The sequence below is a fragment of the Phaethon lepturus genome, unplaced genomic scaffold (genome assembly GCF_000687285.1).
Source record: "Phaethon lepturus isolate BGI_N335 unplaced genomic scaffold, ASM68728v1 scaffold3795, whole genome shotgun sequence".
Taxonomy (NCBI): Eukaryota; Metazoa; Chordata; class Aves; order Phaethontiformes; family Phaethontidae; genus Phaethon; species Phaethon lepturus.
The window spans coordinates 1,051-24,858 of NW_010542510.1; the positions used below are offsets into that span (position 1 = coordinate 1,051).

Below are 23,808 nucleotides of genomic sequence, written 5' to 3' on the forward strand. Positions count from 1 at the left end.
CAGTTTTGGCCCAAAGATAGATATCTCAAAACGAAGAGCACCTAAGGAAGCTTTTTGCAGGAAGCTGAGAAGGTGCGATACAGGAGGTGCAGCAGGGAGCCTTTGGCAGGTGGTGGTGATGCACCGAAGTTACTTTGCCTTCGGAAAGAAAAACCCCTGTCTTCTGCTTTTGTAGGTGTATTTTTGTGCTCTCCCTTCTCCCCTAAGAAGTTGCCTGGGTCGCGCAGCGGTGGGGAAGCGGCGGCCGCATGTCCTGAGCAGCAGCGGCAGCAGATTATGGTGGCAACGCAGCAATGAGAGTGGCGGCAGCAGCAGCAGCAGACCTGATCCGCGAATGTGTTTTCTATTTAAAATCGTCAGTCGAAAGTGCCACCTGAAGCTGCGGCAGCTGGGCAGGGACTGCTAACGCTTCCAGAGGGAAAAGCCTGAAGGGGAGAAGGGGTTAAGGGAAGGAGGGGCAGCGCTAGGTTTTGTGTGTGCTTGTGGGGAGAGGGGATTGGTTATCATGGCGGATCGGACAGCTCCTAGATGCCAGCTCCGTCTGGAGTGGGTTTACGGGTACAGGGGTCATCAGTGCCGCAACAACCTGTACTACACGGCAGGCAAAGAGGTGGTTTACTTCGTGGCTGGAGTCGGCGTGGTTTATAACACCAGAGAGCACAGCCAGAAATTCTTCCTGGGGCACAACGATGATATTATCAGGTAAGGGGGCTGACTTTTCTGGTGGTGGGGTGGGGTGGGGTTTAAAGGGAAGGGAGGAGAATGTAGGGCTGGCAGAATACCCCCTCCTTGCTTCTTACGGCTCAGCTTGTACCTGTTTAAAAGCAGATCACATTTGTTACCAGCAGTCTAGGTGAAAGCTGGGTTTCTAGTTACTGTTGATATTATTTTTGTAGCAAAGCTTCAAAATCTTGCTATAGTAAGAGAGAAGGTAAGTTTTCCTATTGCACTGCACCAAAAGCAAAGCACTTTGTTTCAGTGCAGAAATGCACTGGCAAGATCTTAGTGCAACAGTGCTTCAAAATCGTGGATCCAGTACCTTAATCTTTCCAGTGCTGGGACCCTAGCTCACCGATTCTGATGTCTTACAGAAGGCAGGTGTAGCTCTCCTTACACCCAGCAAATCCCAGCACAAGAGTACCATAAATTTGGCATGTAAGTCAAACTAATTTTTTTATATATACATATATATCACCCAGAAAATTTCACTCAAAATCAAGTTTAGCTGTTTGTACTCTCACCAAAAAATCCCAAGTGTGCTGGTGCAAGATGGCTACAGAAGCACAGGTCTTGCTCCTGGTCTGACCAATTGTTTTGTCTCTTTCTTTCAAGCACTGTCTTAAGAAGTGGGTTTATCTGATGTTGTTGTCTCAAAGAAATATCAATTTTACTGACCTCACAAAATAACACAGTAAAAATGTGGTTACAGAGTTCAAGGTAGCCTTTTAAAAAATCTGCTCAACAATACAGAAATTTACATCAGTAAATAGAAAATTAGCATTGTCTCTACTACTTTATGACACAAATCTGAACCTAGAATATCCTTTTAAAGGATGTTGCACAGTGATGACACTCTGAGCACAGCTAACTGCTGCCTTCCCTGTTCAACTAATTCAGCATGAACGAAGCTTTTTTTGATGATGTGAAACCAGAATAGTCCCAGGTGACTCAGTCCCAGTAGTACTGTGGAAACATCTGCTGAAGTCAGAGTTTTGACACTCAGTAGCAAAATCACATAATTGTCATATAGTCATTCTGGAGCCTTGTTTACAGGAAACCATCCACTTTTCCCAGTGAGAGCTTTTGAGTGCTGTGTATCCTGATAGCATTCTTCTCCGCTCCATTATACTGCGTTAAAGCAGTAGCGTTTCATGAAATACAGTGTATGTGCATAAAAGTTGGTTTCAAAGGTATTATTGGTTCCAAAAGGCTGTTTAAGTAGACACTTGGCTGCTTCAGAGAAGAATGAGTATTTTAGATGCATCTGCAGTATCACAAAATTAAAGTTTTCCATGTTGTATGGACATAAATTTGATACTTTATGGAATATGAAGTGTAATCCATGTTGTATATTTCTGATCTTATGTTTGAATTCTCATTAAATACTTGAAATATAATTTGTCAAGACACAACTACATATCTACATATATCTACTGGTTTTTGGTTGGACAGTGGTGCTTTGGTTCTCTTTTTTTAAATTTTCTCTTTTTAATATTTCATCAGCTGAGGAAAAAAGTCTCAATTATTATACTTGACAAAACCCCCGTCTCAAAACCAATTGTATTGTACAACTTTTGTGTCTTTTATTTTCAGACATCTCCTATTAGGAGACAGCTTTTGGCAGTGTCACATTTAGAATGTACAATGGGAAGAGAAAGAATATGAGTGTCTGGTGTTTGTACTTCGAGGCTGCTTATGCCTGTTCTGCTCTTTTGAAAAAACTTACAACCCCCTGTTCAAATTAGCAGGTGTTTTGAGGGACTTGCTGTATGTACAACTAATGCTTTGGAAAGATGAGTTTTGTTTCTGATCTGCGACAAGATCAGCATTCCGTAGGACAACTATAGTTTCAACAAAGGATGAAACATTGGGTCCAGAAAGCATGAGCAGGACCCAAATAACAGTTAATTTCAGCTGTTAGTGGCCAAGAAAAGTTGCTGTCACATGGAGTTTAAGGAAGTAGAGAATCACCAAAGCGCTGCCAGAATATTCTATTGTTTGCACCTGGTAATGGTTGCCTCCTTTGCTTTTGATGCATTTTGCAGTCCTTATTGACGTAATATCCCATCACTGTGAGTACTTTTAAGTAGATGGTTCCATGTGTGGTCATCACTGCTATGGCTAATAAGTGCAGGAATTTAAATTCTCACATCTCAGGCTTCACAGCTATCATCCAATTGAGATGAATGGGATGAATGTACTTACCCAGTTTTTCTGGATTTGTTGGTATGTACTTGCCTGAGACCAGCTGCTAAACAGCAGTGCATACATTTACAGTCCAACAGGTTGTAACTTCTAAAGAGATTTGAAACATGATTTAAAAAAATAAAACTTGGAGATTTTGGAAAATACTGCAAAATCATTAACACTGGAAGACCTTGAAGTGGGAAGATCTTCTGCTCCTGAGGATTGCCGTTAGCTCCTTCTGTGTCAAAAGGTTTCAGTGAATACTCATTTGTGGAAAAAAATTGATGAACCCATGAATCAGAAGGCTGAGAACCTATGCGTTACCTTGAAGTGCTTATTAAAATCATGAAAGTGCGTATTTGTCCTTGGTGAAAAGGTCATGTGTTTAAAAGTGTATGTTTAATGTGTTTTCACAAGTTTAATAGTCCTGTCTCTTGCTTGGTATCAAGATAATGCAGTTGAACATTATTTAATTTGGGCTAAGGTAGACCAGACTCTCCTGGATTAATGGAGAAATTACTTTTTTTTTCAGATTGATATTTGAAAAGTAAGTTCTGTTTGTATGCGGAACTTAACATACTGCACTCAGCTAATAAGGTGGCTGTTCAGTGTATGAACAAGTGAGCTCTGAAGTGTTTTGTTTTCTGTGCAAAGCCACTGCAAGGTGCTGTGTGCTGTGCTTCCAAGCTCTTCCTCCTTTTAAATTCATGATGAGATGAGGTCCTGAACTACCTGATTTAACTTTGAAGTGAGTCCTGCTTTGTGGAGGGCTTGGACTGGGTAACCTCCAGAGCTTTTCTTTTTGCCTAAAGTATTCTGTGATTCTTTGGTTACTTCCAGTTGTGTAATACATTTCTTCTTGCATGTTACCTAGTTGTGGAATAGTTAATACTATTGATTAACATGTACTGTCATTATAAAAGAGGATCAACACATGGTTGAATTGAATAGCGTTGGTTCTGGTCTCCAAAGACTACTGATGCATTTTGTTTGGAGACTACAAAGACATGCCATTTATGAAGTTTACTTTACAATCAAAGAGCATAAAATGCACCCTATTCTCCCTCCCTTTTTTTTTTTTCCTTTAAAAAAAAAAAAAGCTCTGATTATTGAATACCGCCTAGCAGCTCCAGGGTAGTAAAGGTCAGAATACTCCTCCTTTCTCTGAGCTGTCAGCCCTACAGTTTACCCTAAGGTCCATGTGACAGACCATGAAGTGTCTTGCACGGTAGCTCTACGTTTGATTGTTCTTGAAATGTGATCTAGTTGAAGCATCATAGCTAATGTGTGATATTATGTATTGCTATAATGTAAAAGCATTGCAACATTTTAGTGTTTAAAGTGTCGTGTAGACATTTATCATTACACATGTAATTGCTTTTCATTGAATTCAGTCATTTGTGCTTTGCAGGATTAGGTTTCAGCAGCTGTGATGTTAACATATGGGGATTGTTTTCCTTTTTGAGTCATTTAAAAGTGGGCTTTTGAAGCAGCTTATTGTCATGACTGTTAGTTAATGTATTCGTGAGAATCTTGCAATTCATGCAGCGTCACTGCCTTCAACAAAATCCATAGAAGTGTAGGATTTATGTTTAGTATAACCACTTGCAGGACTGGATCATTGGTTTTGACAGTAACTGAACACTTTCAAAAGAACAGAAGGTTTCTTACTTTTATATTGTGCATTCCTTGAAGAATAGCAAGCAATTAGATAACTCCTCTCTTTTCTCTCTATGAAATGTTGAATGGAGGCAATTCTTTCCTATAATTTTTTTGCAACTTATGGGTGTGAAAACAAAAAACACTTGCCACAGAAAACAGCAAAAATAAAAATATAACCAGTTGTGATACTTCTCATTATAATTTAAAATACAATTGATTTTATTTATTTTTACAGAATTCTTTTGTAAACAGAGGTTCCTAACTTTGAGAATTTTTTCTGATGGTGTAGTAATGAAGTTATGTGTCCCCGTTCTTGTATTTCCGAGAATTTCTGCAGTATTGAACAGTTCTTTTGAATGTGTTAAAACTTACTGAGAGAACACCTTTGACAGCAAATTGAACACTTCATCTGCACTTTTTATATACCCCAGTTTCCTGTGTTATCTGATACATCATCGTATTATGCATTTACAAAAGCACATTTGGAGTTCCAGTTGCCTTCAAGGAAGTGACTTGTGAGGCAGAGTGCCGCAAGAGACTGCTCCCTTTCTCAGGGCTCTCAGCAGTGTTCCTGCCTGGGCACGGTACCTGGAAAGCCAGCCCGTTATCTCCGGTTACCAAAGCATGTGGTTTATGTAAGACTGCTTACAATGTAATAGCAATGTCGGATTTATCAGAATATTGCTGTAAGTATGCTGGTGTGTGCATGCCACTGTGTTGACAGATTGAGATTAAAAATGCGGATGTGCCAGTGGTGATGAGATTTACTGGGCTGCGAGAATGACTAGAGGCCTGGTTTGCTCTTTAGAGTGATTGTTCCAGGAGGCAGGATGCGTATTGGAACATGACTGCACATTTTCTTGTCTTTCTCCAGTTGGGGAAAAAAGAAATATGATGCTTGAAGCATTGTCCTATGTTGTTGGCTGTAGTAAATGTAATTTTGGAGTAAGTAAATTGATGGTAGAGGTAGGCAAATCAAACCCTCGAAGTCAAAATAGCCAAACTGTGCTTTAATATTTTTATTTCAAGTTATGTATTATAATAATATTTCTGTTTCTAAGGTGGTGCTTATGAGAAGGGATCTAAAATACTTTAAATTTCTGTTTAGTTGCCACCATTTGGATGGTAAGTGACGGCACTTGTTTGCTATAGAATGATGTTCAAGTAACTGTGGTGGTTTCTTATCACAAGTGCCTCAAGACTACTGTCTGCAGCTTGTGCTAAACCTTGACGACTTTAGTCACAGGGTGAAAACTCACAGAAAATGCTTTGATATGAGTAACCCTAATTTCAAATTATCTTTTTAGTTAGAAGGATGGGAGGAACTTATGAGACAGTTTTATATTACCATTTTCTACTATAAAACTTCCTGCAAAAGTATACAAATTCTAATTTTTACAGAATTTGATAAGCTGCATCTTGTAGGACAGAAGAGATCAACCTCCATGAACTATTATTGCTGTCATTCTTAATGACTAAATGGATGTCAGATAGATTTTATCTAAGCAATTTCCAGATACTTATTTTCTTTCTTCTAAGTCTTGATTAGGTTTTTGCAGGAAGAATCACATCTTTCTTTTAACACTTAATGGAAAAATAATGTGTATTTCAGTAATTAGTATTAAAAATTCATGCTTTTGCCCATGATAGCTTGCTCATAACTGGATATCTCAAAGAATTGTGTCTGGTAGGGGTTAAAAATGTCCTTCCAACATTTTCACCACACAAACTGGCAACAGACTTTTCAGATGGGGAGGCGTAAGTTGCTGTAGCCCATGCTGTGGGCTTTTTCTTAAGGACCCAAGGGCTGCGCTTCCTTTGGTGAAAATGGAAGAGGGAGTTTTTTTGGTTTTGTACTGCATTGCAGAAGAAAGCTCCTCTGTGATAGTGTCTTTTTGGGAGTAAAAGCAAGGTTCTCAGTTTGGTAGAGATTATTATTTATTTAAAAAAAAAGTCTTGGCAAAGAAGGAACTGCAGCATTATTTGTAGCAATGCTTCTGTTATATCTCTCTAGAAGGACAAACTGCTGGAGAAGTTTTCAGGTGCAATAAATACTTCTAGGAAGTGTTCTCAGTGACTTTAGTGCCTGGCTTAGGCCTAGTATCCATATGCTTTCTACAGCTCCAAGTGTTGGAATGCTTCTCTGCAAAAGGAGGAGGAGTTTTGGGGTCTTTAAAAAGAGTATTCTGCTCACTTGCCTAGTGCTCAGTTTTTCAAGGAACCTTGGTGAACAGCAAAAATGCCTACTTCTTTCCCCACTTAACGACTGTTCTTTGGACTATCAGCTTGTTTCTCATGAGATATCTAAATGTTCTTGGGGTAGAAATGTATCTGGAGTTTCTGTCTACCAGACATATTGAATTTAAATTCTTCTTTAAAGGTGGTGTTTATAAAAGGCTCAGAATGAGACCTCCAAAGCTTTAGGTAGGCCTGAACTTCAGGCCAAGTAGAGACCGTATGTCTATGTCCATCTTGAAGACTGACATGATGGACCAACCCAAGAGATCTCTAAAGGAACCATCATTCAACCCTGCCACATCTTCAGGGACAATGACATTGGATGCATCCAGGGAAAGACATCACAGTGGTTTTGTCTGGCGTCATTGGTATTGCGGGGAAAGGGTTACATGCATGCTGCAAACGTACTGGAAAATAAAGCTACTGGTTTAGTTTACACATCATTTCCACCTTACATTCTGAACAAAATTGTGCAAGTTGTTAAGAACAACTTAATAACGATGTATTACTCAACCGAAACAAAGGGGCATTGCTGTTTGCGTGACTCTGCATAGTGGTGATGTTCTGGTTGTACGTTTGCTTTTGCAGCCTCTTGAGTTTTTTGCCCTTACCAGACACGACTAACTAGTGAATCTACTCATCAGTCAGAGATGGATTTGTTGTGTCCAAATTTTGATAAGCATGTTGTGTTGCTATGCACATTCAGATTTCAGAATTATTGCTGAGGTGTTTTGCATGTGCTAATGTGGCTTAATGTAAAATACATCAAGTTTCTCTAAACAGCCTAACAGTATAGTGAACTTTGGTACACTGTGTCTTAGTCATCTAATTTCTGTTGATGCAGGCGTCAAAGTCTGTTCGTTCTTTTGTGATGTGGATTGGAATACACTGAAACACACTCTCTCAGAGAGATGTAGCAACACCTTTATTTTGGTTGCCTAACGCTCCTTGTTACAAAAGATTTTACTGAATATTTATCTGGAATTTTGAATGCCTTCATTGTTTTTAGCAGACCTGAATGTTCAAGGAATAACCCTCCATGAAAGTTGCTGACTAGTAATACAGTTTATATATAGTCATACTAATGGTGATGCATCCACATCAAAATTGGGCATGTATTTATGCAAAATGTCTGCTTCCTTGTCTTCAGAAATTGTCTTCCATATGCAGAGATAAAAATTGCAAGTGTCACTTACTCTCATACTGTCTTTAGTAGTAACTTAATACTTGCAAATATTAATTGCAAAATAAGGGTATTTATAACAGTTTTGGGCAAGATGAACTGAACTTCTGAAGTATTCAGGATACAGGATAATATTTCCCTTTTTTCTTTTTGTTGAAAAAGAGATGTTGTTTATTCCAGAAATGGCTAACTATAGTAAAAAAAGACTAAAAATAAAATATGTCTTCAGTTTATTACAGCTGTACTTGCAGTTAAGGTTAGAGCACTTTTTTCCTTTCATCGTGACTTGTCAGACCGTACTTTCCTTCTTCTATGTATCTTAAGACATACTTAACAAGCTGACTTAGTCACAGTCAGCTTCTGTCTGACCAGGGAATATATGTCAGATGTAAATTTCCTTAATATTTTCTTTCATTTCTCTAGTTTTTGAAAACTATTCATAAGGTACCTAAAGGAACTTTTGGCTTAGTTGTCCAAATGCTGGAATCTATGATTGGGTGAAAGTTGAGCTTTCTCTTTGGCCTTCTGTCTGGCAGAATCTGAGAAAGATGATTACATATATGTGAGAAGTTACACTCATAGGATCAACTCTTTGGCCCTGTTTACACTGGTGTTGAATGTGCACTAGTGTGGCTGAGTTTAAACAAGATTTTAGCAGTAGGTCTATAGCAGATTCCCGATTCCTCTAGGATTCTGAGATTACTTTCTCATCTGTTCAGAAATTACATATTATTTTAAACACCCATTGAAATGCTGTTGAGTGCAACTCCTCTTCGTATTAGCAGCTGTAAACCAACTTTGTAATGTGCAGTTATGCTCCTGGTCCAAGGTCTTCTGCACACGCCGTGATTACTGCATATGGGCTGGCTCGACTACTTCTAGAGGTTTGCATTTTTTAAAAATATGTGGCAACAGGAGGAGACCACAAATGTCTGAAAGGATGTTATATTGAGTCTTTAGGAAAGCTCTCTGTTGTTGAAAGGGCTATTTTCAAACTTTTCCTTGTGAGGCTGAAAAAGTTGGTCTGGTTGTATCTGGGAATTAGATATAACCATCTCAGTGTGACAAGCTGCTTTTGGGATGGGCTGTGCTGTATTCCTTATAGGACTGCTTACAGTGCGATCCCTCCTTCTCAAGAGGCAAATAATATAAATGCCTTTTGCCAGAGAGTTCTCTTTGCTGTTGGGTTAAGTATCTGGAGGTGGCCTTACAGTAAATGCATGTCTGTTTCCCCTTTATCTATGCACCTGGTACCTTCACAAGTTGTAGTTAGGGCTGGCTATATAAATTTCCTTCACGGAGCTGTAGTCCTTTTCTATGGCTTAAGAACGTAATGGTATGGTCCAGATCAGGATCTAACCCAGAATTACTAATATTAGTCTAATATTAGACTAATGCTAAGACGTACTCATACAGTTTCAGCCTGTAGTGACTATTGTAAGTCTCAATCCAGGAAACAGGTTTTGAAGAATTGCACCTGAGCTACGTGGTTGCAGAAAATGACATTTTACAAAAGGTCCTTAAAGCAGGTAGCCCACTAAAATCACAAACTACTTTCTCTTTTTAGATGCGTGTTAGTTTAACGTAACACCATAGGTCTGGCAGGTTGGTATAAGTAATTGAGTAAACAAGTAACAATTCATTAAACATGTAAAAAAACCCCAAACAAACCACGCAACAGAGAACGTGATTACCTAGTAATAGGTACAGGTATTCCTGAAGTGGTATGTTTTCACAACAGGTTTTACCAGGACTTGTTCAGGTAATGCTGTTTCAGGGAACCTGCTAGAGGCATCTGCTTGAATGTAGCCACCTTGAAGAGACAGGAGTGGATTTTGTGCTACAGTCTAACGTAGACATTACATTTATCATCGTAGAAAGGTTTCCTAACCAAAACCTTGCTCAGAGCTTTCCTGGATATTTTTAGAAGGTTAATATTATTGGACATGGGCTCAGGATGTGAAAATTTTTGCTCTTTCAGACTTGAAAAGATTTTTGGGTGTTTAGTGTTTTTAAATAGTGCTGTTAAAGAAATGTCACTATGCCTTTTTTTTTCTTTTATGCAGGGCACTTTCTCTCTCTATTTCCCATTCTTCACTGAATGAATTGTTTTCTATACCACATGTCATGCTATTCAGAATTTAATTAAAATTGGGGGGCATACAAATTCTTTTGGATATGTGACACTTGCATATAGAATTTTGTGTATAAATTACAAATGAAAATAAATATTTCAAATTAAAATTTGACATTTCATATTGTGAGAGGAGATTTTAACAAAGAATCAGTTTAAATCAGGAGAGCTAATTCTCTTTGTTTTCTTTCTATAAAGTCAGAGGAGCCTCCTTCTTTCTGCCCAGGAGAAGCTGGGTGATGTGAAGGCCCGCTAGACTAAAGCTGAACTTTATGAACATTGCTGGAGTCTGATGTTAACCACAAGAGCTTTTGGATTCCTTCTTTCTTCTTTGTGTATACTCTAATGATAGCTTAAGGAATGAGTCATGGTGTTGCCCGAGTAGACTGAAGTTCTTCGGGAGCAAACAGGGGAGGAGGGAAAGCAGTCTGTGTGATGTGTTGTTTGAGATATGACCATATAGTGACTGTGGGATAAATGAAAAATGGGGCAGGAGCACTAAAGAGGATAGTTAAGATTAAGAGGATAGTTAAGATTATTAAGCGGATAGGCCGGTAATGAAGTGGCTATCAAGCAGTTTGCATCCATTTCCTATGCATCAACGTGTAAACTTTACCTCTGGATATTGTTAAATTGGCCTTATAGCCGATAAATAGGCACTTAACTGCCTACTGTATTCCTAAAAAGTTTTGATGATTAAGGTGAAGAACAACAACATGTTTTTGGAATAAGGCTTATGTGTTAGCCATAATTAGTTTCTGTATTTTGTTACTTTCTGAACAGCACACTGATCCCATGACTTTTTCTGAATTGAAGAATATTATACGACTTTTATAGTTTATGCAACAATACAACAATTGCTTTGTTCCAAGTGAAAGCTGCTTAATTTACTCAATAACGAAATTAACATTAACTTCCCTTTTTGTCTTGGTGTGAGGTTGGTGCAGTCAAGACAGTGACAGTGAAAGCTGATGTTTGAGAAAGAGGCAGTAGCAGCAAAGTATGTTAAAGCGTAGACTTCTGGAAAAGCTGATTTAGCTGTAATTGCCGCATTTAAAAATAGATTATTTTGAGACTAGTTAGGATGTTTAGTGTATAAGATGCACGCATTTATTATTGGTGGTGGTAGATCATTAGTTTGAATCCAGCTAAAAGTGTGAAAGCTTTCACATTTCCAATATAAAATGTATGTTGAGAAATAGATGAAAAAAGGTGGTATAGTTTAATCCACACTCTATAACTATAGCCATCGAATGTAGATAACTAGATTAATCCATGCAATTATCCTCCATAGCCTCCAGTTTAAACCTATACAATGGGTCAGTGAAGGTACTTTTATTCCTTACTAAGGTAGATTTTAGTAGGTCTTTAAAATTTACATACGCCTTTCTGAACTAAGGATAGTAGTCCTAAATTCATTTGGCTAATTGGTTTAACTACCGTACATGGTAATATTTCTGGTTGAGTGAAATGATCAATTCAGAAATAGAACTAAGATGAGAAAATGTTTAGGGACTTCTATCATAAATCCCAGTCAAGTAAAGGACAAAATTAACAGACCATAATAAAGCATGTGTGTGCGCACACATACAAAGGTTAAATGCTGTTTTAAGAAAACACTGAGGTATTAAAGAATTTCAATATGATGAACTCCAGATACTGACATTTTAATGAAGTTTGGATTTAATGAAATTCCTCAGATCCTGTATAAAGATAGAATGGGATCAAACATAATATTTTTTATTTTTTGCTGTGAGCAAAATGTATTGGGCTGTGTCTGGAATTTTACCCCGCCAACTAAAAGGGAGATTTTGATTATTGGAAGGAGTATAGAGGCGCTGAATTATCACAATTGCATTCTATTTAATTGAGCAGGAAATTTATATCCCTATTCACTTTATATCACAAGTTTATATCACTGGTATACAGTTTTTGGACTATTCTGATATTCCTATAGTTTATAGATTGCAAGCTATTAGCTGCTCTTGTACAATGCCGCTTCCATTAATTATATTTTAGCTGAAAATTAACTGCTAACAAAATAACTTTCAATACTCAAACATTTCTCTTAGGACTAATGTCCTGGGCTGTATGGCAGCCTAAAATGACTTACTGCCTTTTAAGGATTATTCTTTTATCCTTTTAAATTATGCTTATATCCTTTTTAGAATTACTTTTCATAAATTCAGGTCCTCCCTGGCAGAACACTCATAGTTTTGTCAAAAAAGCAATTTTATAAATCATTACTATCTTAAGAAAATAGCTATAAAGTAACTTCTTCCTTTGAGATAGAACTTGACTAAGAACTTAAGAGTTTTGAGGGGGTTGCATTTTTCTTTGTTTTGTTTTCATATTTACTTTTCTCTGGGCTTCTATCAAATTTTTGGATTTTTTTTTTTCCTTATAAGGAGATTAATTTCTTGGAGAAAGAAATAAAATACAGTATGAAAGAACATCAGATTATTTTAGTTTTGTTTGCGGAGTGAGTGGAATGCATACTAATAGCTATGCTAATGGAGGTCTCATACTGATTTTTGGCTGCTCCCTTCCAAGGCGTCACTGCTGTTTAACAAAGCTAGCAAGGAGGCAATAAAGAGTTCTTATAAGCAGTCAGCAGTATCGTTGCAGTAGAATCTATGGAGAATAATTCCTCTCTTCATGTAGCAAGAAAATACAGGAATTGATAAATGCTGGTACTTTCTTAAGGCTCTTGGCAGAATTTGACCTATTGTTTTATTGTCTGCTCTGTAGATGTGGAGAAGAATTCTAGAACAGTAAATCTTCAAGAGCACATATGGCAAAAGCCTACAGTTTCCAGTTCTAGTGCCAAACTAGTTACGTCAGTCTATATTTTGTCATTTTTTATTGCAGTGTAGGTTAATGAATTACTGGAGGAATTATACATAATAATATCATGCATTGTACGGAAAAATCTATGGCTTGGATGACCAGTAAATGCCAGGAATGGGATAAGTTTTTGGAGAGCTTGTCCATTGTATTTTTTAAGCCTAGGTTTATACTGAAGAATTAAGTACGATACATCTTTTTGTAAGTATCTAGGCATCTCGCATGGATGCAGTTTCATTCACAAAATTCTTTCATGGGAGAGGGTATTTTGCTCAGGAAACCTGAAGAGCAAGTAGGTATCTGAACTGTGTACAAGGACACCTGAGAACTTTAAAAGCTCGTATTTTTTTAAAGCTCTGAAACTAATTCATATCTTAAATCAGTAAAGCAGAGGCCTGTTTCTTTAGAGCCCTCAACAGAATTAAGTCCACTGATACTTCGCACTTCTGGCTGTCTGCCATCATATGGTTAAATCTGGAACTCTGCTGAAATTTGCTCATTGTATTGAAACGGCGCTCTTCTAAATAAACCTTAAATTTGGTTTACGCTTAAATATTCTGTTCAGTTCTAGCCTCCAAGTATCATCTGAGCTATTAGCAAAACCCATTTTCTCTGTGTAAGGGAAGAGTGTAATGCTTTGTCTACTGAGGTGGAAGTAAATAGAAACGCTGGTATAAAGCAGAAGATGTATTTTGTTCTCCAGATGAACCTGGTGGTTGTGGTATGAAGCTTGCTTTCTTTCCTGCTGTGATGTAGAAGGCAAAAATCCCTATAGCATCCGTGATACCGTAAGCTAGAGAAGAAACAGTTTTAGTAAATGGCAAGCAATAAACCAGATTATAACTGCCTGAAACGACATGCTGCCAGGCAGTTACATAATTGCATGAAACTTCAGTCTCTACCACAGTACTGAACTGAAAATACAGCAAAAAGGTCTCCGATGAGACCTGCTCTCTGAGAGTTCACAGGAAGCAGAACTCCAGGTTCAGGATCTCTGCTTTGAAGAGTTTGCTAAGAAATCAAGAGAAAAAGAGAAATAATAATAGGCAAGAGAATGAGTCGTAGTGCTTACATAAAAACATAAAAAGTCATCATTCCATGTTTGTTTATATAACTCCTGGTGTTAGTCGCACAAAAAAAAAAAGTAGTTCAAAAGGCATTCTTTGTAATCTCTCTCAAATATAGCATTTCATGGATTTTGGTAGTGTAAGTGACTTTACAACACCTGCTCTTTCATATTTGTGCCTGTAACTGGCTGCACATCCAATAAAACAGAGGTAAAATTAATAACTATGTGGATAATTAATAACTGTATAATGCATAGATACATGTGTTTTGAATAATAGAGGGGGTCCTGTATTATGAGGGTGCCTAGTGCAGCCAGTTCTACTGAAGAAAAAATAAGCTGAAGCGGTTTGTGAATATCTTTTCAAAATATATGATCAGTCATTCACCAAAACACAAAGATTAATCAGCACTTCCAATGACACTCTGTTTCCTCAGGAATTCAATACTGAAAGTTTTATCTACTGTTACTTATGCAAAATATTAATTTAATTACATGGCATTACTTTTACTTGAAACTTACAGTATTTACACTTTCTAACAATTTTTAAGCAACTATAAAACAATCCTGTCAACATTGCTTAACTCAAGGTAAGTTTAATATTAAGTCAGGTTGTGCATGTAGCCTGTGTGGCAAGTATTTATGTAGTTTCTTTCAGTTATCCAGCTTAGGTGCTACTTGACAAACTAAAGTCAGGAGTCTGAGTTTCTTTGGTCAAAGGAGAACTGTTCCCAGGCCGGCAATTCAAACCTCTACTGAGTTTGTTGCCTAACATAACCTTAAGTAGAGGTACTGAACAATTTCCCTTCATCCATTTTGTAGCCAGCACAGAAGGGAACTTATCTGATTCAAAGAACATGCTACAGTTCCAAACTCTGTCTTCATTTTTTGCTCTTGTTCCTATCTTTTCTGTAGAGTTACCACAGACATAATTTGCTTTTCAGCTATCATGATGGCTCTGTGGGCACTACCTTATGTGCTAACATATGAATTGCTCTGTTAACACAGATGGATCATTTTAAAAGTTTGGAAGTAAATTAATCTTCCGTGTCTAAAATGTCTAGAAGAGACTTGCATTTCCAGGGCTTATTTGTATGCTATGATGGGAACTAGGATGTAGATCTTTAACTGTAAAACATTAACTCAAGAAATCTAAAAATCTTTACGCTTTTCCAAAATCTTTGCAGTTTACTAATGTAACTCTGCTGAAACTTTTTACACAAATGTCTGTGATTCAGTGGACATTGTACCGAGCTCTGAATTGCATGGTTTTAATATTGATGGTGAAACTTCTCTCTGTCAAATCATCAGCCTGAAATGTCATTCAAATTAGACTGTGTCAGTGATGAACATTAGAATTGCAAGAGATGCTAGGAATCCTGGTGTATGTAAAGACTTCTGTTTTAACTGTCTTTGTGTTATATAGCTCTTCATGTGTTTGCCAGCAGTGATGGCACTGACTCTTATCTGCATGCAACCTCCGCTGTTCTTAGTGTAGACTGGTTAGACTGAGTTCAAAACAAGTGAAAAAGATTTCAGGTGGGATAAATCGGCATACGAGGTTTTGGGTGAGAAAGAGAGGTTCACTTTCCAAAATCTGGTGAATACAGGTGTGTGGAAAAGATTTCATCGTGTGAGAAAATCTGAGGTCTATGCAGAAGGTGGGTGAAGCTATTTATTTTAAATTAAAATAGGTAGTATTTTTCTCGTTGAGTTGGCATCATGTGAGATATAATATGATTTTTCTGTAAGAGAGCTGAGACACCAGTATCTGAGCAAGGAATGTTTTGGTATTTGTGTCTGCATCAGTATAATTTTACAATTATGTTTCAGTTAACTATTAGACCTGGTGATGGGTCATAAGATAATTTAAACTAGGAATAACCATGGTATTTTGTTTTCAACAGAGGACAGATTAAATCAAGTATGAATACACTGCTGTTAAGTAAGACAGCTCTTTAGAATGCACCATTTTTGCTGTATTAAATAGTTATTTGATGGAATTATTCTGAATGTGCTCTGTAGCCAGTGTGTTGCATTTCGCATTTTCCCTGTGGTATCTGTTATTTTTCAATTTGAATCTGTGGGATTCCCTACTGCCTAGAGGTAAATGTTCTTTTACCTTGTCATTTAGTTTGGTATGAATTACTTTATACATGATGACATTTAAGTGCACTGCACAATTTTTTTTCTGCCTTCTTCCTCCATATCAGATATAACAATTTAATCAGCCTAACCCCCCTTGAAACTGAGCATTTTCTGCAGCTGTCACATGTTACTACAAGTTGGGCTGTAGTTTCTCTGTATTGATCCATCTCAGACTTTTGTCAGGATTGTGTTCTGGGTTTTTTTAAATATATATATACACACACGTGTGTGTGTATATTAAAATTATGATATAATTATATAATGTATACATATATCTTATATATTTTATATATCTTTGGCTTTCAAATGATTTGTTGACTAAATGCTTTACATGAATGTTCAATATTAAAAAAAAAAAGCCCCACACCTCTGTTCTATGTTACAGCATGTTGTGTGCTTTGGATTTATGGACGATTGAGCTGATCGCAGGCACAGTCTATGCAGTTATGAGTTATCTCTAGATACACAGGAATATGTCTCTCCTGGAAAGATGTGTGTTCATACAGCGACAAATTTGGGAACGAGCCTCCCTTTCACTTTCCAAAAAGTCTGTTTCACCATAATTTCAGATTAATAGTATTAGAAATCTTGATAATGAACTTATACTGATTTGGATTTACTCCTTTCCCTTCTGGACATTTCCTCTTCTCTCCTGATGGTAGTAGTGAAGAGTGAAGAATGCTGTCCCTGCATTCAGTTTATTAGTGTACTGGACTTAAACCTGGAATTGCTAAGCAGTTGGAACTAAATAGGCATGTTCAGTATTGGCATATCTGAGATTTTTCTGAGTTGTGACAGAATTTTAGGTAAAAAAATTTAGGTTAAAAAAACAGTTAAAAAAAAAAAAAAAAGCTCTTGCGTTGTGACAGGATGGGGTGGGGGGTTGGTGCTGGTGTGTGATAGAAAATTTCTTAAAAAGAAAAGTGGTAGTCACCAAAAAGCCCCTGATAGTCACAGCCATGATTGGTTCTTTGGTTTGGTCTATTTGCTTTATAAAAACATATCCAAATTTAGTTTATTGATAATAGCATACATCCTCTCTAAATCACAAACAGAAGAGCTTTGCTGTATTTCAACATAAATTCAAGGCATGAGCATAAGACATTAAATTTTGCTCAGATAATCATGGCGATTTTTAGCTCTTCATTTCTTTCTGAAGACAGATGATTTTAGCATTTCAAATGTCATTTCCCATTATCTTCTGTACTGATTATTCCTGTGGGAGTGTTAGCATACTCTTTCTAACATGTTGTATTTTGGTTTTTCTTCTGGCTCTTGAGTCAGTTAGGTAAAACTGGTTTCCTGTTACCTTTGGCATCCCAACACTCCAAATGGAATAGTTTTGATGGAACGGACACTGAAAGATGTTTGCCTCCCCTATTTTGTTCTTGGATTGCTGTCTGATGTGGGACTTCCAAGACTCAATTGTTCATACAATATGCCAACATATTTTTACCTATCTTATTTTGAAAATTTTAGTATACGTCTTTGATCATCTGTTTCAGAAACCAGTACAAGAACCCTGAGGTGTTTAGTTCATAGGAAAAGTTGGCAGCGTATTCTAAGTTTTGAACATAATTTTGTTGTCAGGCATTTAATCTTTATGTTTCTTAATTAGAAACTTCATTTATGTTAAAGTATACCTCTCTCGACTGAATAATTTTTCCTTTTTTCTCAAATTTATTATACTTCTTGCATTGTTGTAAAAAGAAAGTTCAGCTGACACAGTGAATAAAAATGACAGCTTCTGGCTAGCCTGTAGGAAGATGACTTCATAGTTATCAATCAAACTCCCACACAGCTGTAGCAATCTGCTTTGACTGATGACCCCATAGTCACCTCCCTAAGGGCTGGCTAAAGGTCTCTCTTCTCTACACTAACTCAGAGACATTCTTTGACTAATATCTGGAAAGTTTCCTTGCTGTCTTATTTTCTCTTTAATTTGTTTGGTTTGCATCCTTTTTTTTCCCTGTGCTATTTTCACTCTTCTAGTCTAGATATTTTAGTTCCTTCCAGTCAACATAAGATGATACACCTTGGGTAAAACAATAATTTGTTTTGAATCTTCATTGTTTTGCCAAATCTGCAGGAGTTAGATGCTGATTTACACAGATGAAAGTATTTATTTCTCTAATGAGGTTCAGTTGAATGTAACCTTTCAACAGTATTCCTCCTGTTGGATCAAGGGACAACTGGCTTGACTTTTAAATGAAACAGTGAGGGCATTTGGTTCTCCAGCCTTGAGAAACGCCATAGGCTAGAAGTGTTACTACTTAAATAGCATAGATAATAATGGGTCAGTGTTGAATCTATGTTCTGGCAGTGGTTTATTTGCTAGTATGGACGTAGCTATTAACATCGTTTATGCTGAGGGCTTGGCAATTAAATATCCAACTCTAAATAATAAAAGCCAATCCGGAAATTGCTAACAAATGTATCTGAGAATTTGGAGACCCTCTCTTGTTGGAATGCTAGGGTGACAGTAGATTCACATCAGGCCACATTGTAGTACCAGGGATCCTGGAGGTACTACAAGCCAAGATGGACACAGGACTGACAATCAGCCACTCCAAAACTCAGTCACTTGTAGAAGCCCTCAGGATCACGCTATACGTCTCAATACTTTCACATTTGTAGAAGTAGGTAAAATAAAGAATGTAATAATTTCCCTTTCTCCTCTTCTCTGTTCTCATGAACTTAATACAGATATGAGTATCTCTGAAAGTAATTTCCTTTGAAAGTTGTTTGCGTGCAGTACTATTATGCAGATTTCCAGGAAAGATGGCTTTCCCAGAAGAGTGTTGCAGAAACTTTTGGCATTAGTCTGTCCCACACTTCAGTGGCTGAACTGTTTTGTCCAAAGTATCTAGACTAGTATAAAACACAAAGTAGTAATGGAACATCCTCCCTATTTATTAATTTTTTTTATCTATACATGTACATAATCTCTTGCAGTTTCAGTATATGTTGTTTACACTCAGTTATGCATCGGAAACTAGTGAAATGTTTAGTCCATCAATAAAATTGCTTTTCTTGAAGAAGAGACCTTGTTTCTTTTGAGGATTGTTTCCAAAATACTCAGCTGAAACCCAAGAGAGACCATTTTTATATGTAACAAGTTATTTCCGTCTGTCTGGGAGCAACTACGACTCAAATGTCTATTATCTGTAAAGAGATTAAATGTAAATGTAGAAAGGATCCTCTTTCTCATCTTATCACATACATATGAAGGTGGTTTTTTTAAATGAGGAATCATTGGAAAAATATATGGTAATCTGTTTTTGTTCACGTTGTTGAACTGCACCTGAAGGGGTCTTAGGTTTGTTCCTAATGCATATAAAATAACTGAATATATAGATTTATTCTGTTGCAGTGAAAAAAACAAGGGGTGACATTGTGTTGGGCCTTGTATTTACACAGAAGAACTGGTCAGGGATGCTAAAGTTGGGAGCAGACTTGGCTGTGGTGATCATGAGGTGGTGGAATTCAGGATCCTGAGAGATGGCAGCAAGGCAATTAAACAAGATCACAAACCTGGATTTCCGGAGAGCAGACTTTGGCATTTTCAGGGATCTGCTTGGCAGAATCCTGTGTATTAGCATTTGATACCTATTGCTATCTCTAGTCTGTTATACGCTTTTAATTTCATTAATCCTAGTTTCAAGTATTTCTTAAATGTGGAGCACCTACTTGCTTTAATGTTGATAGGCCATCATGTAAAATTAAAAAAAAAAGTCCAGTGAGCCATATTTCCAACCAACTAAGATAATACGAATATTATTAAACTTAAATGCAATCATTTCAGTCATTTTCCAGTTAAGTAAAAAAGATATGATTGTTTAATGCCATGTAAAAAAAAAACAGTTTGCTTTGCATTGCTTTTTTTAAGGTGTGTTCCGGTCAGGGTATGAAGCTCATTTCCAAAGTAAAAATGCAAACATTTCTACATATATTTATGACTTCATTATAAGATCATAAAAGCAAACGTCTATAATTTTACTATTTTAATATTTAAATCACGAATATGGAATAATGATTTGGCTTTCCATTTTTTAAATTCTGAGATGATTGCAGATCTTTTTTTACTTATTCCAGCTGCCTGTATAATACAAAAAGAAAAGCAAATTTATGCAAAATACATGGCACAAATTAACATATATTAAAATTCTAGTTGCTTCTCAACTAGTCTGATATTTTTGCAAGAGAGAGAAGAAAAATGTGTATAATGTGTCACACATCAGTTGCTTTTGCTTTCAAAAATACAAGTGTAATCAGAAAATATTGCAGGCTGTATTGTTGGCTGAGCTGCAAGTGTATTAGTATAATGTTCCTGCAGATATTTTAAAGTAGCTAACTTAGGTACCACTAGCATGGAACTCAGAAAGGGCAAACTTTTCCTTAGTCTTACTATTCCTTGTATGGCAAATCTGGGAATTCCTCCAATGCCCTGTTACTTAAAATATGTCTGCTTCCCATTTTATATATTTGCCTATACTGACAGCACAACACAAGATATGAATACCCAAATTGGCTCAGAAGCTGTTTTGCAGCACAAAATTTTAAAAGCTATACCCTGATTATACTGTATATATGGTATATCCTATAGAACCTGTAGATGCAGTAATTTGAATTAGGTAGGTTTATTGTATTCAAATATTAAATTATGTTTTAATATACACTTACAATATGATTGTGTAAACAATTATTGGGAAAATAGCATTTTAATTTATTTTACATCTAGTAGTTGTATTTTCTGTCATACACTTCTGTTCTGAAGCTAATGAAGAATGAAATCTCTATATAGTTCTTCTGGTATAGCAGCCAAAGCTTGGAACCTACTAAGACAACTTTGTTTGTATAGCCTTTTCCTTTAAGGAATTTCACATTTATGAATGCGGTGCCAAATAATATGTTTGGCTTGCTTCTTGAGAAAATGCACTGGGCGCACTCATCCTATTCTTTGACTTGTTCTGGTGAAGTATGACTGTCCACATGACATAAGAATTTACCGTATTTTGACTGTCATTAAGGTAGACAGCTTCAGCCTCTTTGGACTTTCTTATCTGTCATTTCTATTGCTTTGAGCAATACTAATTTATGATGCCTCCCATTGGAAGATAGAGACATTAGGGAGAAGTAGGTTCTGCTGTCATCTGCAGCAGAGGAGCTGGTGAATCTTGGTGGCAGAGCAGAGACAAGGGATGTCTGATGCATCTGCATCTTGTCTTTCATACAGTACCCAGGATACATACCGTGGGCTGCTTTAGATACAGACTGTATACTAGCTTGCATGTGCGTACTCTTTATGTTGTATATACATCATGATGCACATAAATATAGTCTTGATATGCTTTCAAACAGTTACCACAAAGATCAAAGGAAGTCTGTGTATTCTTCTTAAATATCATTGAAATACTACATTGGTATTAACTCCTGATTTTTGGAATTATCATCTCAAGAATAAGATTTTATATTATAGCAATCTAAGAAGTAATTTAATTTTCTAGTCTTGATGAACCACAGTTTCTCATCCAAAAGCACTGCTCATACCCACATTAGCCTGAAAAAATACAATTTTTGAGGTTGTACAGTCTTCTGTGAGATTCCAAAAGGCAAAAGCAAAGAAAGATTTTACTTTGGCCTGTGTAATTGGTATTAACTTTTACATTTAAAGCTGCTTCTTGCTTCTACTTGGTTAGACGGTGCATTGATGGAGTAATATAATTGACTTTCTAACTCCTCAGGCACTCTGCTTCTGCATGCAACACTGCACTAGGGTGAACTTGATGTAGTGATTAACTAATAAAGCCATTTACTTTTTTTCCTTCTTGATTTCTTTCTTGTTTTGGTGTTTTGTTTTTGTTTTTTTTTTAAGGAAAGCATAAAAAGTACTTGGATAACATGACAGTAAATGACTTAGAGGAAATATTCAATATCACAGGAAAATAGTAAGGGTTAAAAAGAAATTCAAAGTGGAACAATTAAAACTTTTTGTGTGTGACTATACAAAGTTGATTTGAATATTAAGCATCATAGATTTATTCTAACATATAAAGATGATCAATGAACCGGGAAAGACATTAAAAAAAAAAAAAAAAAAAACACCACCAACTTTTCCTGAGCATAATTTCTAGGTACAGCTAAGTTCCAAAAATGACCAAAGTGAATTTCTGTCTCTGATCAGATACAGGTGAGAGAAGCATGTTTAATTCACATAGTTTTGGGATTCTACACCTCTATGTCAGAGGGTAGTATTTTAATAGTCTTTTAGTGATTTCTGTAAAGATAAACTCAATAATATTTCTATGTGGTGAGTGAAGGAAGATTTTTAAGGGCTTTCAGTGTGTTTATCTAGTTCTTACAGTATTTTTAGTAGTTTTAATAGGACAGATAGGTCTCTCAGTGAAATATGTTAGTGGTAGGTTGGGTTTTGTTAGCCAGTATCCTAAAATATAACTGTTACAAAAACTTAGCAGAATTTGACTCTCAAATAAATTTGGGAAAATGACAGTTTATTGATACGCTTTGAGCTAAAGTTCTCAGACTGACAAAGGCCACAGGTTATATGGACTAGATAAGTGAGCATTTACCTACAGTTTGTGAAGAAGTTAATTTTAGATTCATTTCTCAGATATATTTGGTGTCTGCCCTTGTTTGTAGTGTATATATTTATGTGTACTGCCTTTAGGAAGAAAGGGTGCTTCCTTTATTATTGTGATGAAGGAGGGAGGCTAAGCTAACTGTACGTATGTTTTGCTATGTTTTACATAGGCTTTTACAGTCCTTTAACCTTCACAGTGCCTCTATGTGAATAACAGCTAGAAGGAGGTGAGATAAATCCTTCGCTAGTAAACTTCCATCTAGTTGGTAGCAGTAGTGTGGAGCTGGAGAAATTTTGAGTTCAGTTCCAATTTCTAGAACAAACAGACCTTGGTAGTCCCACAGATTTCTGTTGCTGCTAGATTCAAGAACTCAGAACGTCTTTAGACATTTTCACCTCCGGTCTCCCTGTTCCCAGTTCTTGCAGCTGGTGTAAGAGCTGGAGATAGAGCAATCATAGCTGAAGTCCTGATGCCTGTGTATGGAATCTTCAGAGGATTCCACTAGCAAATAGATGTGTCTCGATGGTGATTTTCTCAGACATGCGAGTTAGCCATATTTAGGCATATTTCCACAAGTGGAGCAAAAATACATACCATCCTCCAGCTTGAGCAAATGAGTTTTGGAAACATTTTAAGTAACTACAAGGCAGTGCCATGAGCTGGATTTCCATTAAAATTTTGTCCTTTGATTACTTTTGATTAATAAGGATTTTATTTCAGTGTAAGGCTTCAAAATTCGCTTCCTTTTCCTAGACATCTGAAAACCTCCGCTTGGCAAAGTGGACACCTTAACTACATGAGAAGGTTCGTGTAATGTCTGTGTCTTAGACACTAGAGACTCCACTGGGAAAAAGACCTTGACTGGAGAATGAATTCTGTGATATCAAATTGATGTGGACTTGACTTTTAGCTCTTTCTGATAAAAAACAGCTCTGTCCTGTGAGGGTTTTCTGTTGTCTAATACCCATTAAGCACACATTTTTCCTCAGATGAGTCTTTCACCTCTATTTAACCTGCTGAA

At 36.8% G+C, this 23,808-nt stretch overlaps 1 protein-coding gene across 1 annotated transcript in view; it reads left to right on the forward strand.

Moving 5' to 3' along the window:
* The first annotated feature begins 505 nt into the window (after positions 1-505).
* EML6 (echinoderm microtubule associated protein like 6) overlaps positions 506-23,808 on the forward strand; it is a 114,449-nt gene continuing 91,146 nt past the window's right edge. Inside the window, exon 1 of the mRNA XM_010288035.1 lies at positions 506-702. Within this exon, the coding sequence (XP_010286337.1) occupies positions 506-702 (197 nt within the window). The remainder of the gene's footprint in view (positions 703-23,808) is intronic.